This window comes from Lissotriton vulgaris, chromosome 3_1 (genome assembly GCF_964263255.1).
Source record: "Lissotriton vulgaris chromosome 3_1, aLisVul1.2, whole genome shotgun sequence".
Taxonomy (NCBI): domain Eukaryota; kingdom Metazoa; phylum Chordata; class Amphibia; order Caudata; family Salamandridae; genus Lissotriton; species Lissotriton vulgaris.
Genome location: NC_141689.1, coordinates 711,472,851 through 711,492,453, shown reverse-complemented (window position 1 = coordinate 711,492,453; position 19,603 = coordinate 711,472,851). Strand labels below are relative to the sequence as shown.

The following is a 19,603-nucleotide window of genomic DNA, read 5'->3' as shown; positions in this document are numbered from 1 at the left end:
AACCATTATATTATAAGAAGTTCCTCAACCGTCAAAGAAGACAGATCCACTGATTAAATCAACTTGGAAACCTTGGGACTGAGCTTCTGTGAACCGTATCTCAAAGTGACGTAAAGTTACGCTATGTTTTGCATTACTTTGCGTCAAAGGGGCGTTTCAGAGGTGGTGCATAGGTGTTCCTATGCAACCTCCCAAAAGATTTGTAAACATTGGTGGACAGGAATTTGCACCAAACCGTTATGAGTCCTCAAGCCAGGCATAACAAGTACAAATATATTAATTTCTCCTTGTTTTTCCAACTTGGCATATGTGCTCCATTGTACAACGCACATACAAAGTGGGAAAAATCTTAGTCCATAGTTTTTGTACTGGAAGGGGCCCCTTCCATTACAAATCCTATGCTTCAGAATACGCATACACCCTTGCACTATGGCGCAAGGGTGTGGCATTGGCGTATGGCTGCCTCTAATGTGTCAGAAACAGGAGGAGAAAAAAAGCACCATATTTTAGTAGATTTTGGCGTAGCACTGCCTTGTATCAGAATAGTAAATCTGGGCCAGATTCTCACACAATATCACTCACTACCTGTCACTGACTCTCACTTACTTGCACTCACACTCATGCTTACACAAACAGACAAACCTGCTCACACATACACATGCTCTCTCTCACATGTTCACACTCTCACCGGCAAGTATGCACACAAAATGCATTTAAAAACATTTTGACTTACCACAGCTGCCACCAAAGGTCCCGTTCAAGCTAAGGGGGTCATTAGGATAGCGGGTGGATGGCCACTGCCCCTTTGGCAATTACCCCCGCCACATTACCATGGCAGGGGGGACCCCGGCGGACGGACAGACCGTCCGCCGGTTTTCCGCCCGGTCAAAGAGTCGACCGGGCGGAAAAGCTGTTAACTTGTTGGCGGTGTCCGGGAGACACCACCTTCCATATTAGCGGGGAAATGCCTTTCCGTGGCAGCGTTGAGGCAGGCGGTTTTTGCTATTGGGGGTCCGTAGCGAGCCGAAGAGATTCTACGGGGTGAGGGGTGCACATGGGGGGTACCTGTGGTACCCCCCTGCAGATCCATGCACAACATGGCAGGCACTGCGCGGTGCCTGCCACGTTGTGTATGGAACTGCACGACATGCCTTCTTGGCATTGCAGAGGGCGGTGCTGAGAGCACCGCCCGCTGCAATGTCAAGAATGCAGGATGTGCCCGCCAGTGTGGTGGGCGCATCCGAATGTGAGCAACGGGACCCCACACCAATGGCAAGCGGTCCCATTATATGAAAGGATGGAGGACGGACAAAGTCCACTCGCCATCCTAATGATGCCCTAAGTGTGCTCTATTTCTATCACACGAATAGTGAATAATAAAACATTATGCTCTATTAGTAGAATGAAAAACGAGCAGAAAACAAGAAATGAGGTCCCGCCCCTGGGTTTTTGACACTGATTTTGCCTCCTCTGAGGCTAGGGGTCACAAAGGCAGTGCCAGGGGTCGCTAGGGGCGAGCCAGATGTCGCAGCTGCGACCCTTGTGACTGTTAAATGATGTCCATGGTGTCCACCTATTTTGTTATTGACACACTTAGCCTGTGTGAAATAAGCAATAGATGTGCAGAATATATAAGATTGAACTTTAAGCACAGTCCTTTAAGCACAGTCCAGTACAGGGAAGCCTGCAGTCCCAAGATACAGTAAAGAGACGTGGCTATCAATATAAGACCTAACACCCGTACCCTGAGGTGTGCGATCAATAATAGCTAGCAATCACAATAGCACAACCTGGCACTCCTGCAGAGCCTGCGCTGCCGAACATGCGGCCTTGACACTGGCAGACAGATATATTATTACTCAAGTGAAAGTGAAAGATTATTAGGTGGCGAGCTTGTGATGTTGTTAATACTTACAGCTACCGCCTCCAGGATCTGTTTAACAGCGTCAGCAGCGTCGCGCTCACTGTAATATCCTTTCTCCACGATCCTGCAAAGAGACCCAAGGATGTTACTCACACTGAGTTATGAGGCGCGGTTCTGGGCAGTCTGGGGTCTGTAAGGAAGGGGCAGGAGTCAAAGGACATGCAGACACTGCTGGTAGTGTGTCGACAAGCAGCGGAGGCGGAATGGAACGTTCCAGCCCTTGAGTGACGCAGTCAACACACGACGTCACAACGCGCTACTTTCATGAGCTGTGGTAATGAGGGGACTTTGGGTACCCACACTGGAGATAGAGTAAACACATTTGTGAGAGTATAGGTGAAACATATATGTCAACATTTTAGAACAGGAAAGGGGGGAGTTTGAAAAAAAATCAGGGGAATGAAATTTCCCCTTTGTCTTCCATTGAAGCAGAGACAATTTCAGTCGGGAGACAGACAAAAAAAGCTATCCTCTGCTCCAAAAATAGGGCTCTCGGTCTGAATCGTCTATTGGCATCTATGGTGAAATCAAAGGAACACAATGACAGCAGTGGCTGTGCCCTGTCTCCTTGAAGCTCATTGAGCGAGTCTGTCTGTGGGCTATCGCCAGTAATGCTGAATCTTGAGGCTACTGTTCAGTTAGGGATTATGCAAAAGTATGTTTACCAATAAAATTTAAATAAAAACGGAATTTACTAAAGCAATCAATCTTCAAAATTTTATCATCCTTTGAGCTACTTCAACTATCTGATTTTGCAGCTTTCTGCATAAAAGATCTGCTGCATTTGCCACATAATCCAACATCTGATGCATCATTTTCACATGTACCAAAACTTGGTTTTGGCTTAAAATTTACTAAACAAAAAATGCCAAATGTAATTCTGGGCTGTGGCTGCGCCATCGCACAGATTAACAGGCCACCTTTCAGTTGCTGTATTCAGGTGTTACAATGGTACAAATGAGGTGCAACTTTGCAGAGATGTTAGTAATGGTTGTTAAAATGTCAAAATAATGAAATAATACAGCTACAGATTGCGCTGCATAATTCCACATATTCCACAATTTTGGCTTTTCCTCACAAATAATGTTATCAATACTTCCACATCATTCCAGTGCCCAGATTACCGTGCATTCATTTCTTCACTTAAGAACAATATCTTGAATATTTCTACTTCTAACGAAAATAAATGTCAATGATGTCAAAACTGCTGATTACAATACAATAATATTAATAACAATTTTTTATTTTATTTATTTTTAATTTCTTCTATAGCGCAGGAATCAATCCCGTAAGGGTATCTCCGCGCTTTGCCAGCTATAGAGTTATACAATAATATTAATCATCGTCATAATAACAATAATAATACAAATAGTAGATGGTAATACTTTGGAAGCATGCTGTGTTTTACACCAAGCGAAGTCATAAAGTTAGGGACGTGTTGCAATTTTCAAATGCAGCTGTTTGTCTAAAGGCTGAGCCTGAGGGGACTGCACAATGTGCCAGTCCAGTTGTACATGGACAGTTGCACAAGCGAGAATGGCCGCCACTCCCTGGGTGGTTTGATTTTTGAACTCTAAGACCACACATATTCTATTTTCATATTCTAGACCTTTGCTGGGGCATCTGTGCGCTCAATAAATCCGGATAACATAACATAACATTTGACAGTTGGCTGCTTCACTACTTCAAAATGTGAACATATAATTAGGCCTGAGCATAATTGAAACAACAGTCAAGTAATCAAACTAACTTAGTTTGATAATTCTGTGTCACTCTTCAATGTGGAATAACTGATAATTACACAATAACTCCTGCAATTATGAGTAATTTCGGGGAAAATAAATCCTACAGTGAGAGCACATTTAGTGAGTTTGAGCGGCTGCTCACACTTTCAATTCATGTTTTATTTCATTTAGCACTATTTCTTGTTGCAAAATGCATTCTCACGCCCATTGCACTGTTCATCTATTTTTTCATTTTGTTTTTGTGGAAATACATCTGTAAAGCACTGCAGATGTTCAGGCACACTTATTAAACCATGATAGCTGCCAGTATACCACTGGTAATTTATCTGCTGATGTCTTTCAGTGACTGGCACTGCCATGGAGGTGACATGAATAGCCACTACTAGCACACCACAGAAGGAGAATAGATATGGCTGCTGAACTCAGGGGAGAGATGGAACAGATATACAGGAGTAGCAACAACCTGCACTGAAATGTACTGTGTGAAACCTGACATAGCACTGATACATTCTAAATTCAACACAGAACCACCATGGACTATTGGAATACTTCCTAGGTACCATTTAGTAACTTACTTTAGTATTGCAGGTAATTTCCTCAAGTAATTGAGTACCTCTCCCTATCTGCCTCATGATGTTGAAATGACAAAATGCGTTCACTTGTTCAGTGCAATTCCATCAGCTTGTTGTTCACAAGTCATCTTGCCAATCATATGTTGAATCCTCTCAGGCAACCCCATTCTTTAAGAATTCAATAGATTTGGCAAAGAGAAAAATAATATCAATACACAAGGTCACATGATATTAATGAAGAACAAAGGAAGTGGTCCAGTTTGTACTATCAGATGAAGGGAGGAACCAAAGATGCTTTGGAAGCTGAGACAGGAATATGGGAGTAGTGTTCAAGGTGCCAAGTTCTTTTCTGGGAACTGGAAAACATAATATGATATTATGATGTGTATGACATCATGTTTTTGAAATGTTCTTTGTGCATTTTAATTAGTGATCCCACCGTGGGTTTATTCAGATTCTCTTTAGGCTTGGAGAAGCACAGACCTCTAATGACATCGGTAATTGTGTGGTTTCATGCTATACATGATTCTTTACTTCTAGAACTTCTACAGAGGTTCTGATGCTGACACCTTTCTTGCTACCTTGATTCAATAGGGTTTTCCCTTCTTTTAGTTTAGTGCAGGGTTTAGTAAATGTTGAAAATCTTTTCCATCTTTGAGGAGAAGGATCAAAGCCAACCATCTAGTTATCAAATCCTTTTCTGTATTTTCTGTAATGTGGTTATTGAGATCCTTTTATGCCCTCCACTTTTGAGGACCAATATTGTAAGATACTTTAGTCTTCTTTTGATAATTGAACACTTTTACAGCAAGTTCTTGAGATATTAGTCAGGCTTTGACTTTTTTTGTTTTTGAATAATCTTTATTAATTGCAATCCATAAGGAACTCCACCTTTCACCAACCCCCCCCGTGCTGGTGACAAGTCAAACACAATAACAGAGTTTCTTGATGATATAAACACAGATCTCAGGTGGTTGATCTGCTTTTTTTTATAACAAACATTAGTTAAATATATCTATATCCTAAACTGACCAGTGCATTCTACGTCAATAAAACCTAACAGCCAGCATGACCAGCAAGATAATAAACCTTTAAATCTATCATGGTCTGCTTTGATCTTGTATCCACTCAGTTATGGGAGCCCAGATTCTCAAACCTTTTCGTCGTATGTGACTCCCTTTCCGCCTATATATGGCTTTTTCTAAGTTATAGATCGCTAAAAGCCTTGCCTGCCATTGTTGGAATGCAGGTGATCTGGGGTCCTGCCAGGCTGAAGCAATACAAAACTTTAAAATTGTCATTGCGATAAAATCCAATTCATGTCCATTTCCCATCGGATTTGTCTCGGATATTTCTAGGATTACACCTGTGGATAGAATTTCCTCGATTTTTAAAACCTCTGATAAAAATCTATATTTATATTTTTTTAAATATTTTAGCTCATCACAGGTCACAATGATATGGGCTATATCTGCATTATATAGGGTCAATTGTGGGCAGAATGTCCCCCTGCCGACCACACAGTCCTATAAAACTGTGCCTGTAGATGAGATGAAATAAAAATGGATTGTGCCAAGTCACACGCATAGATAAATGTGTTATCTGATATCCCCACCTTCATTTGCCATTTTGGGAGTATTTATCCATATCATCAGGCATGACAGAATTAAAGTAGCTATAAATTTCACCGATTGAGATTTCTCTTTCTTTTAAAATTCTTTCAATGCCTTCTATTCTCTTAAACCCGGCCCGTCCACCCCTTTTCCGTTCGGGAAAATCTCTCACTTGAAGGAATTAAAGAAAGTCCTTCCGATCAAGATGAAATTTATTTTTCATCTCATCAAAAGAACGAAACCCGGAGGAGGGAAAAAAAGCAACTCACCCGATCAATCTCATCACTAATCCATATGAGAATCTCTAAAAAAGATTAAAATTATTAGATAGGGGTGTATAAAAAGATAATCTGCCAATTCCTAAAACTCTGCATGTTTTATCCATACCTTAAATACACTATATAGAGTCTTAATACGTACTTTTTAAAATAATATATGTCATTCAATTTTCACCAAAAACATCCCAAGCCTCTTTTCCCATCACAAGCTCAAATGGCGAAGGCACCACTACCATTCCTGTACTTTTCATGTAGCAGCTCTCGACTATAAATCAGAGTAGTAGCCCAGTCATATAGTTTCAAATTTGGTAAAGCCCATCCCCCTTGCTCCCTAGGTAAGGAGAGAAACTTAGAAGGCTTGTCTAGGTGTAGAGTACGAGAAAATAAGTTTTCCATTATTTTAAACCCTTGTGTAGAAAACTCTAGAGAAATTGCCCTATAGAAATATAACATTTTAGGGAAAAAAGCATCTTAATTACATCACATCTACCGCCTATGGATAGATGTAAATAGTTTAACTTCTTTGGTTTTACCCAACAAGGGTTCCAAACGATCGCTAACCACATTGTCTAAATGAGCGGATAGGCTCACACCCAGGAATATTGCCTTCTCCACAACCTGGCTATCTGACATCTTGATTTTTTAATTAATAATGATCTGGGTCTTATCTTTATTCAGGGCATAGCCGGGGATGTACCCGAAGCATCTAGCTTCTTCTTCAATTACCATAATGTCAGAGATTGGATCCAGTGTAACAAGGGCAATGGTGCACAGACATAATATCGAGTCCAAAATATCGTTTGGACATAATATCGAGTATTTAATATAGACTGGACAAAATATCGACAGGACAGAATATAGACAACAAAAATATAGTTTTTAAGGTAAGTGAAGTAATATCGACTGTAAAAAATATAGATAGTTAAAATATCGAAGTATATAATATAGATAGTAAAAAATATCGATTTTTTAATAATATATAACATATTATAGTGTATTTTTATGTTATAATATGTGTGAAAAGTGTGTATTAATGTAAAAAATAATTTTATTAAATGATTTTTATTTTTATAATTATTGCGTAATGTAATTCTGTAGCGGGTTGTGGGATAATAGGGAAATAGGGTGGGAAGTAATTTAATTATAATTAATTAAATATGTAAATTTATTTATTGATAGTAATTTGTTATTAATTGTTAATTATTTTTTTGTGTTAATTAATTTAATAGTAATTGGAAAATAACTATTATTAATTGATTAATTGGTAATTATGTAAATTGTATTAATTTAATTCTGTAGCGGGTTGTGGGATTATAGGGGAATAGGGTGGGAAGTAATTTAATAAAAAATAATTAAATATGTAATTGATAGTAATTAGTAATTGTTAATTAATGTATATTTGTTAATTAATTTAATTATAATTGTTAAATCATTTATAATAATTGATTCATTGGTAATTATGTAAATTTTACTAATTTAATTTCTGTAGCGGGTTGTGGGTTTATAGGGGCATAGGGTGGAAAGTAATATATTAATAATTAATTAAATAGTAAAATTAATTACACGTTATTTATTTGGAAATAATTGTGAAATAATTTTTAATTATTAAATAATTAATTGTTAATGTTAAATTATTTTGTAATAATAGGTGATTAATTAAAATAATTATTGTTAATTAGTAATTTTAAAATATTATTTATTCTATTAGATAACATTTTTATTTACTTTTTATTAATTATTAATAGATATTCATTGTTAGATTTTTAATAATATATAAAAGATTTACTTTCCCTAATGTTGTATTCTCTGGAGTGGGAATAGTAATTTTTACCCCTACGCTATCCAACGCTTTCCCTACTGTTGCACCCACTGGAGTGGGAATAGTAATTTTAACCCCTACGCTATCCAACGCTTTCCCTACTGTTGCACTCTTTGGAGTGGGAATAGTAATTTTTACCCCTACGCTGTCCAACGCTTTCCCTACTGTTGCACCCACTGGAGTGGGAATAGTAATTTTAACCCCTACGCTATCCAACGCTTTCCCTACTGTTGCACTCTTTGGAGTGGAAATAGTATTTTTTACCCCTACGCTATCCAACGCTTTCCCTACTGTTGCACCCACTGGAGTGGGAATAGTAATTTTAACCCCTACGCTATCCAACGCTTTCCCTACTGTTGCACCCACTGGAGTGGGAATAGTAATTTTAACCCCTACGCTATCCAACGCTTTCCCTACTGTTGCACTCTTTGGAGTGGGAATAGTAATTTTTACCCCTACGCTATCCAACGCTTTCCCTACTGTTGCACCTACTGGAGTGGGAATAGTAATTCTAACCAATACGCTATCCAACGCTTTCCCTAATGTTGCACCCACTGGAGTGGGAATAGTAATTTTAACCCCTACGCTATCCAACGCTTTCCCTACTGTTGCACTCTTTGGAGTGGGAATAGTAATTTTAACCCCTATGCTATCCAACGCTTTCCCTACTGTTGCACTCTTTGGAGTGGGAACAGTAATTTTAACCCCTACGCTATCCAACGCTTTCCCTACTGTGGCACCCACTGGAGTGGGATTAGTAATTTTAACCCCTACGCTATCCAACGCTTTCTCTACTGTTGCACTCTTTGGAGTGGGAATAGTAATTTTAACCCCTACGCTATCCAAAGCTTTCCTTACTGTTGCACCCACTGGACTGGGAATAGTAATTTTAACCCCTACGCTATCCAACACTTTCCCTACTGTTGCACTCTTTGGAGTGGGAACAGTAATTTTAACCCCTACGCTATCCAACGCTTTCCCTACTGTTGCACTCTTTGGAGTGGGAATAGTAATTTTAACCCTTACGCTATCCAACGCTTTCCCTACTGTTGCACCCACTGGAGTGGGATTAGTAATTTTAACCCCTACGCTATCCAACGCTTTCCCTACTGTTGCACTCTTTGGAGTGGGAATAGTAATTTTAACCACTACGCTATCCAACACTTTCCCTACTGTTGCACCCACTGGAGTGGGAATAGTCATTTTAACCCCTACGCTATCCAACGCTTACCCTATGCTTGCACTCTTTGGAGTGGGAATAGTAATTTTTACAATTTTGTTATAGTACGTTAATAATATTGTCTATTATTTAATTATATTTTGTTACTATATATATGTTTTAAGAAATATGATAAAACATTTTTTTTTTACTTTCATTAATTATTTAATTATTATAAGTTAATTTAAGCATTTTTAAGTATATTTTAGTAATTAATTTTTAATATTAATTTAATTTAACATTGTTTTTAGTAAAGTCGATATTTTTTACAACTATATTTTTGTAAACGATATTTTAAACTCAATATTTTTGTACTTACCTGTTTGTACATAGAAAGTCGATATTTTGACAGTCTATATTTTGTCAACGATATTCTTGAAGGTCGATATTTTGTCACTCGATATTATTTCAGTGATCCAAGGGCAATATCATCTGCATAAGCAAGAGTCTTAGTTGCCACATTTTGACACCATATTGCTGGAATTTGATCATTGCGCTCCAATCTACGTATAAAAGGATCAATAAAGATCGCAAATAGCAGAGGAGAGCAAGGGTATCCATGCCTAGCTCCTTGTGGGAATGAAAATCTTTTAGATAGCATATAATTCATCATAACCCTAGCTGTTGGTTCAACATATAGCATTTTGACTGCCTGAATAAAACCATCGCCAAGTCCAAATCTTTGACATTGCAATCCAGAAATACTACCAGGAGACCCTATCAAAGGCTTTCTCAGAATTAAATAGAGTCTCCTGTTAGTAATATCAAGCAATGATATAACTCTCCAGATATGAACAGTCGTAGATCTACCTGGGATAAACCCATGTTGCTGCAACAAAATGATCTTATGAATTATGGGTGCAAACCGCATGGCCAGGACTTTTGAATAAATCTGGAGTCACCATTTATCAAAGTTATCAAGTGATATGAGCCCAGATTGAGAGGGGATTAATTTTTTTTAAACCACTATTTTATTTTAAGACCATGAGCAGGGGGTCTCCCACCGTTAAAAATATGTTTAAAAAATTTGCTCTAATCTGCCTTTAATTGAAAGGAAAATACGTGGTTAAAATTCCGTTGGGATACAATCTGTTCCAGCGGCTTCCCCCCATTGCTAAATTATTTATGGACAATAAGATCTTAACCCATTGGGGCGATTATCGAATTTCTCCTGATTCTCAGAAGCAGACTTCAAATATGGGGCTGAATCAAGATAATCACTAATGTAGCTCTGTTCCAGCCCGCTATCTTCCGTATAAAGAATTTGATAGTACAGCTTAACCACTTCCCTAATCGACTCTGGGTGTGTAATTCGACCTTCCTAGAAAAGGATCTTTGATCTCCTTGTTTATGGTTGGACATTATTTGTTGCCTAGTCCAGATTGCTAGATGATGACCAATCTGCTCGTTAAATTCATAGGCGGCTTCCCTCTGGGTTGTTAGCTTATCCATAGCTTTATTCACCAGAACTTCGGCAATAGGGGACTTGGCAACTGCCACCCGCTGTTGCTCTACCTCCACATCCCCTCTCCCCTGAACATCTGGTACCAGACCCTCTTTGGCCACAACCAGATTATCCTGTAAATACTTAAATATTTGTCTGATACGTTTATTATAATTTTGTGAAAATCTCAGAGTTTTCCCCCTAATACCCACCTTCATAGCACCCCAGAACATCTCAATTGAAGTATTCCCTAAATTATCGCCCAAAAATAAGGTGATCCATTGCCTCATATGTGCGCAATATTCAATAATATTCTAGGACAAGTGGATTATGATCTGATAAAACCCCTGGTAGTTTCCCCATAAAACAACCAGGCATTAGTGCATTGGATACAAATATGTAATCTAGTCTAGTATGCAACATATGGGGATAGGAAAAGAAAGTAAACCCAGGGTCCAGAGGTTTCAGAGAATGCCAGCAGTCAACCAAACCATGAGCTTGATACAGACCCTTCAACGCCTGGAACACCTTTGGTCTCCTACCAGAATAACCCTACCCCTCCTCCAAGGACCAATCACTTGGCAGGTTAATATTACAATCTCCCTATAAAATGATAGGGAGAGGCCATAAAGCAATTTCCTTGGAGATTAGGTCAAACAAACAGGGGTCATCACAATTACTCCCATACAGTCTGCATAGTGTCAATTTCCCTCCTGAGCTCAGCTGGCACTCTATGATAACCCAATGACCAAACGTATTGGACCATGTCCTTATAAATTGAACCCTGCTTCCTCTGGTCAAAATATATACACCCTGTACTTTTGAACCTTGTATTGTTGCATTGATTAGCTTATACCCCAATGATTTCAATAAGTGCTGTTGTGTCCCATCAATGTGTTTTTCTTGCAGACGTATAATATTTGCTACAAGCATTTGTAACACAACAGAAACGTTCTGCCTTTTTTGGCATCGTTGATTCCAACAATATTAAAGGTAGCCACTTTGAGTTTGCCAAGAGGTGATTGTTATTTTATCCCACGTCAGAAAACACAGATATTCAACACTGCTCCGAATAGGAGTTCCCCAATTTATTACCAGATAGATAGTAAAAAGCAAACTTGGGCCATTTCTTCATATCACCAGCCTATAAACCCCCCTCCTGACCTCTTACCACCCCCCTTCCACCACCAAAACCTAGGCAATTAGACTCAGCCGTGAGCCTAATTGAGGACGTCTGTAGCCACTCCACCCTAACCCTCCACCTCCCTACCCTCTTCACCAACTACCCAATAAACTCAACCAATAAGTCCATCACAAACAACAAACTTCTAGTGTACAGTAATCCTCATTCGGTCTTATTTTTTACTGCTGGACCCCCTCCAGCTAAAATATAATCCAAAAAGTCTGAGCCTGAATTTCGGAAGTTAAACTATGAATCTGGTCCCTACTGGCTGCTACTTTCAGCCTGATTGGATTTTGTAGGAAGACCACCACTCCTGCTCCTTGAAAAGGGGCAATAAGTTGTCTGAGATGCCATCTCCCCTCTACAGTATCATGAACAAAGTCAGGTTTGGAGAAAAACGAAATACCCTCAAAACTTCTTTTGGTGTTAGGTCATGCTAAATCATAAACTGCTTGGTGTAAAAGAAAGTTCCCAAAATAGACCTGTCTTGCACGGGATCAAGCCAGTTCACTGGATGTTTGTCTTGACAGTGTCAGGGAAACCAATGAATGTGTTGAACCTCCTTGTCCCAGTCCCAGGAGGATAGTTCAGGGAGGGAGCATTTCAGCAAGTTTATTACGTACTTCCTTATATCTCTCCCTTCGCAAGATGGCTTCTGAGTGAGGACATCGCTTACCTCTCTCCCCTCTTGATTTAACTCACCGCATTATGGAAGAGATTTACCTGTGATTATGAGGTGCCTGGATTACCCAGTGTAAGGACTAAAGAAGCAGAACGCCAAGGCTGCTTCCGTCACTGAAAGGCTGGAATCAGCTACAGCCCCTGGGAGGCTCTCAGTCAGCTTGTAATGTCTGCGGTGGTGGTGGCCCCAACTGTACAGAACCTGTACAGTCTGACTGCTGGATTGGAAATCAGACAGAAGACCGCAGGAGTGATGACTATGGCCACCCGCAGCAATGGTGGGAAACAACAAGCGACTCTCCCTGCTGCTGCTGCGATTCTCCAACCATGAAGAGAGGCTACTGACAGCAAATCCGGTGGCAAGAAGGGAGAGCTGTCCGGTAAGCGTGAAAAAAGCAGAAAAAGGGAGCAGGGAAAGAAAACTTCAGTATGGGCTACACTGGAGCCTGGGGGGGTCGCAACAATCAGTCAAGCCGGCAAGGAGGCTGCAGGAGGTAATCTAATACCAATAGATCAAGGGGAAGAGCCAGAGAGCCAGGCAGCAAGGATCGATAACCCCTGGTCACTACACAATGCGGTTACCATTTTAGAGGCACCCCTTGCTACAGCGAGCACTAGCTTGTTAGTGGAAGCAGCAAGTAGTGAAAACACTGTAGTAATGGCTATGAAAGGAAGAGATGGTTGTGAGGAAGAGGATGCGACAATCAAGAAGAAATCCTGTATGGCTAAGAAACAGGAACATAAAAGGAAACCCATTGAGGGGGCGTGCCAGTCCCCAGATTCAATGGAAAAATGGTCCTCCCTAACAGAGGAATCAGATATAGCTGATGTAAATATGTCAGAAACAAGTGAAGGAGGGGTCTCTCAATCAAGCACTAGCAGTCTGCCAAGAAACAAACGATTGTAAGGGAAAAGGGGTAGAAAGAAGAATATGGGGGATTTTGAAGTATACGAGAAAGAGACTTCAGAGGAACTTGGTTGGGAATATTCTGCTACCCCATTGTTACCCCCAGGATTTTGAAGTAAAAGATCATGAACTATCTAAGGCAGATGTTAGGCACGGTGGCTGAATCTGAGCTGTTAAGTAATGGGAAACCAGTTGAACCCTCGGTCACTAATTCTGCACTCATTGAAACTGTTCCAAGAAGACGTAAAGAATTATACCTGACAGGCATGATATGCGCAGAAAAGCTTCAAGGATCCGTGCAAAGAATTGGTACATTTTGTTCCGACATTTCTGAGAGGCTATGTATGGTGGCTACCCGGACAGAACTCCTGGAAAATGATGTGGCAACACTGAAGACCCAGATAACATCACAGGAGGGGGTTTTGACAGATGTAATGTGGAAGCGCGAGGACTATGAAAATCGACAGCTCTGCAATAACTTAAGGCAATTAGGGGTTCCTGAAAACAACAAAGGTAGCGATAAATGGCTTTGAGTTTGTAATAAACATTTTAATGTCAAGTTACTGATTCAGACTTTTATTGTGCTGTCCTAATGATCACCTGAACCTGTGGAGGCTGCATGCCAGATGGCTTCTAAACCCATACCTCAGTAAACATTGAAAGTTAGGACCCAACAAGGAGAAATGTTTAATTTCTCCTCGTTTTTTGCTGTTTCTATGTGTGCTGCATTGTGCAGCACACATGGAAACAGCAAAAAGCCGTTGCAAGCTGGTGTCCCTTACTGTATATAAATAATCATTCAAAAATGACGTTTTGAAACTTAAGCAACACAGATAGAAGTTTCAAAATGCCATTTCAGAGTGTTTATGTACCAAAGGGGACAACGCAGGCACCCTTGCACTATGGTGCAAGGGTGCCTGTATGGGCACTAGACAGCTAAAGTAGCGTAAGCGCAGCGGGAAACCCAAGGCTGCATAGTATTCTTGTAAATGCTGTGCAGCCCTGCGTTTCAGAATTGGCGGAGTGCAGTGTTAAGCCAAGGAGGCTAACCACGAGCTCCACCAGTTCCTTGGAAATATGCCCCTTTGTTTCTTAGTACATCAATGACTTTGTACAACAAACTGAGTATACTGATTTTTCAGTTATCGCCACGTATGATGTAACTGTCTGCATAGATCTTTCTCCATCGTACATTTTTACCTGTGGATTCACTCCAAATTATTTTCCTTCTTGCATATAAATTGGTTTGTTTATTATATATTAACCCAGGCTGTATTAGAATTTGTAGATGAACGTCCTGAAGATACGTTACATTATCATCAAAATTACAAAACTGCTGGTTGCCGCAAATAGTACCAGAGTTCACGCAAAGTGGCATAATAAACAGTGATAGACAACAAAAGTGTTCTTTCATCACTCTATCAGTATCTCATCAGTGCAAATTTCAGGCAATGCATATTACATCAGGCTCAACCCAACAGATATAAACTGCCATATTACAACCACTGAGTGGGCATCGCTACTGTTTAGTAGCGCTGCTGCCTTTAGGCTAGGTTTGCGCTACAAAAATACCATATACAAACAGTACACTTTCCCCACAGTTTCAATATTATCAAGAACATTTAAAAAAACTTTTAGATTCTTGTCCCCTACAACCCAGGCCAAATTGCCTGTTCTTTTCGTTATTATTTTTCATTATTTCTAAACAACAAATTACAACAATTCCTCCCTCTTGGGTTGAAAAACCTAGCTTCCTCTACTGTACATATATTAGGTCACGCAGAGTAGTTTGGACAGCATGTTAGTCATGCTATGCATTTTGTAGTGGTTTGCATATATTTTTGTATCTTTTCTGCTTAGTCTATAAGCGTCTCACACAGTTATCAGTTCTTGAGTTGAGCTATTCCGGGTTCAGTGTTAATGTTTAGGAGTTACAAGTTTGTTCATATTAAGTTTGTAGGAGATAATGGCAGATCGGTGCTCATATATCTTTGGGTCTGTTCTTGAGCGCCATCAATTCTTAGTAGGGAATCAGAGCCGGTTTGTGGCATGGGCGAGCTGGGCTAACAACACTGCACAAGCTGTTGGAGCTGGGACACCAACACTCCCCAAGTTCTTGAAGGACCTTAAGAACTGGCTCTTTGACGGAACACCTTGAACTTCCAGGAGCAGTGCACCCCCTTCCCCGCCTCAGCGCCTTGAGACCCTTCCGGGTGAGTAGCTGTGCTTCACCAACCCTTGATTGATTGATTTAAGGCTGAGGTGCCTATGGTTAAAGAAGCGCCTGAGGTGCCTTGAATGAAGAATTGCATTTCATTCCAGACTGTTCAGTTTGTTACCTTTAGGCTGTGTGTAAAATGTTTTTTTATTTACTTTCCTTAGCCTTACTCAGAGTAATCCTCTGCCACTGACCCTTCCTTCTCCATCACCCCCCTCCCGGGGACTTTCACCTCCAGTTTAGCAACTGAATGGGTGATTTAGGTGAGGGAACAAGGTGCAAATCTGTGTTCACTGGCTGGTCACTGACGTATTCATCCAGGATCTCACTTGTGAGCACAAAAGTGCCAGGGCTCATGTCCTAAAAAAAGAAGTGGGTGGACTTAAGTTAGGCAAATGGGTGTGACATCACTGCGTGGGATATTACAGGAAGTGACATCACTGCATGTGACATAACAGAAGAGACATCATGGCATGTGGCATCACAGGAAGTGGCATCACAAACCATTACCTCACAGGAAGTGCCATCAGATCTTAAGACCTCACATCTTTTTAGCAGGTGTATCATGAGTACATTTGAGGGCATTACAATATTTAAAAAATTCGATTTTGCATTGGGGTTGTGCCAAAATATTGACGCAACCCAGATGCAAAGTCTGGGCCTCAATTTATACATTTGTTTTTAACCCCACAAAGAAATTATCAACAAAGGGAAATGTGGAAGTAAATCTGTTCTGCATAATTGGTTGCAATGTCTGTATTTTAAAATATCTTATGGGTTTAATGCACCTGCTGCAGAGATCTTTGTTTGCCAGCTAAATCACAGGTAATAATAATAATGATAAGATAACTCTGGAGGATAATGTATTTGCTGGAGAGATCTGTGTTTTGCCTAGTCCTAGTTTTGAATTAAAGTAGCATAGAGGATTGATATGTATCCTACAAAGTACATCATGTAACACGCATATGACAGATGTTTATTTTATGTAAATGGGCAAGTGGATTACTGTTTTTGAGACAGAGATCCTTTTGTTACTTGCAGTTCATAAATTGTAATCCTTCTATCATACCACAGTGAGGTATGAAGGACATGTGTCTCCCACACCTTGTAACCCTCACTGTCTTATGTAACACATCCTTGTATTGATGTACACACATATGATTTATTGTCAATGTATAATCTCTATGTGTGATGTATAGAGCTCTGACACCCTGCATTGGGATGAGTAGTGGCACTACTCATCCCAATGCAGGGTGTCAGATCGCTTTACATCACACATATACAAATAACAATTTGAATACCACTCTTTTGTTTTATTTCTTTCATAGTGCTTTAGCACTTCTGTAGGGCTGAAGCGCTATAAAAGAAATAAAACAAAATATTGAGATTGGTCTCCCCAGTATTTACATAAATAACAATCTAAATTCCACTATTTTGTTTTATTTCTTTTATAGCGCTTTAGTGCTACTGTAGTGCTACAGCGCTATAAAATAAATAAAACAAAATAGCGGTATTTAAATTGTTATTTGTGTAAATACTGGGGCGACCAACACATCTGTCATTCTTATAGTGCATGAATATACATATATATCTCTTATATACAGGGACTGAACAACGTCAAAAGCATTTATCTCGTAAGTACCTGTGATACCTTTGCTACCCCATCATTGCATCTAGGTGTGAGGCTCCTGATAGCTCCCAGACAGGATACCCCAACAGAAAGAGGCCTAATGGCCCTTTAACTTCGGCCTTTATTATGGGCTCAGGTTGCATCTGATAAGCCCCTTCCCCACATGCACATTGCTGCACGGTACAAAAGCACAGAACATGAAGGCATTACTGAACATCTCCTGTTGTCTGAAAATTACACTGGGATGAGTTGAGAATATTTCTGTAAATCGGGAGAAGTAGGAAAGGAACGTGGCACTCTCCTGAAAGCAGCCAGCTTTGCAGCAGGGTAGACACAGTCTACCCTCCGAAAATAGTGGATAGAAAGCATCTACCCATGTCTACCCTCGACTCTGCCCTGAAAAAAAGGGCCCTCACTAGAATCACTAAAGGGATGGGGTGGATGGGGAAGGAGTGGCAGAGGAAGATCAGGTGGGTGTCAAATTTAAGGATAGACAAAATACATACCTTTGCCATTTGATCCAATCTGAATACAAATGATATATATCTCATACGATATGGTGAAATGAGTACATAAGCTGTAAGCTATGCCACAGGTCATGTAGTTTTGCACAACCCAATGCTACATTTGCGCCCCTTCCTAAAAAGCTGATTGCCCCTGCTTAGATTAACTACTTACACAGGGCCCAGAGGACCAATCGTGTTGCGCTCCATGTGAAACAAATAATAAATAGAGCAATAAAAAATATTGTTTGCAAAACTCTGGAAAGCAGATAGAACTATTAAACCCCAGCCGAAGACTATCAGGAAGTACGCTTGAAATATAGCCAGAAAGTCAGCTATAATTTCGTCTAAAATGTATCACCAGACCAGTCCACTCCACAAATAATAACATTTGGATTGTAATGGAGAATCTGCTTCGTTCATGGAGGGGTGTAGCTTCATAGTATGTGTATGACCTGACATCCTTGTCATGGTTTTTCCCAACTTCTTGCCTTCCAGCCTCCTGTTTTAGTTGTCTTTGTTTTTGCTGGCTTGGGACTCTGCACACTTTACCACTGCTAACCAGTGCTAAAGTGCTTGTGCTCTCTCCTTTACACATGGTAACATTGGCTTACACCCAATTGGCATATTTAATTTCCTAGTACCTATCTAGTAAAGTGATACTTTATGTACCCAGGGCCTGAAATTAAATGCTACTAGTGAACCTGCAGCACTCATTGTGCCACCCACTTAAGTAGCCCTTTAAATATGTCTTAGGCCTGCCATTGCATCTTATGTTTGCAGTTTTATACTGCCATTACGACCTGAACCTGGTTTTGCCAGGCCTAAACTTTCCTTTTAAATATATATGACACCCCTATGGTGGACCCTAAACAGCAATAGGGCTGTGTATTTTAAATGTTGGACATGTACTTTTAAGGTTTACATGTCCTGGTAGTGAAAAACCTTGAAATTACACTTAATAAGTGAATACTTTCAATTGGGAGCAGGTAGGAAGGTCGGGTTTGGGGTCTAAAGGATTGTAATTGAAAACCTTCTTTAATGGTAAAGTCGAATTTTCAATAAAAATTCTGAAAAGCCACTTTTGAAAAGTTGGTATTTTCTTGTAGTAATCATTTGGTGCCTACAGCCTGTTATCTGGGTCACAAGACTAGATATAGCTGGCAGTTGGTCTTTGTATATTGCTCCCAGACAGTAAGACAAAGGAGCATAGGTGTTGGCAGGATGGACCATCTCTGGCTTTATGAAGGGGAGGAGCTGTCACCTACCACTCTTGCACATCACAAAGGCTCTGTCTGAGCATACTCACAAAGGGTTTGACACTAGTCTTCTGCTGCCTGAGAGGAAGGACTGGAACTATATATTGAACCCAGGACCACCAGAGTGACTCCAAGAGCTAGTTGACTGGTCTCCTGATCAGAGCCTCAGGGACAGAAAAGGATCCAACCACCTTGAACCCAGTACTGTACTCTGTCTGCTGTGAGTCCTAAACCCCCAAATGGTGCCACCCCAGTCCTAGGCCCTTGGAAGTGGGCCTGAAACCGCTCAACCAGTCCAGCTATGGTCCTACAAAGCACAATTTACAAAGCATGACACATCTCCAAGCAGTCCCATCCAAACCGCAACAGTGCGATGCAATGCATCTCCAATACGGACCTCGCCTTTCAGCTTGCAAGCCACTTGTTGACAACATCCTTGACAGCGCATGATTCTACATCGCAGCTGGCACGACACAGAATCGCACAATGCTTCCAAAACCAGGATTTAAGGTACTTGTGTTCAGTGGGCCCAACTGAATCCATGTAGCCTGCCAGTGCTCCGTCACTGCAACCAGAACTTGTGACTTTTTCCCTGCCCGGCATGCCCA

General features: G+C 40.4%; 1 protein-coding gene across 2 annotated transcripts in view; it reads right to left on the bottom strand.

The window, feature by feature from the left end:
* CAMK4 (calcium/calmodulin dependent protein kinase IV) overlaps positions 1-19,603 on the bottom strand; it is a 1,210,775-nt gene that overhangs the window by 382,750 nt on the left and 808,422 nt on the right. For both annotated transcript variants that reach the window (XM_086961011.1, XM_086961012.1), the window contains exon 5: positions 1,916-1,988. In XM_086961011.1, coding sequence (XP_086817137.1) covers positions 1,916-1,988 — 73 coding nt within the window. The remainder of the gene's footprint in view (positions 1-1,915; positions 1,989-19,603) is intronic.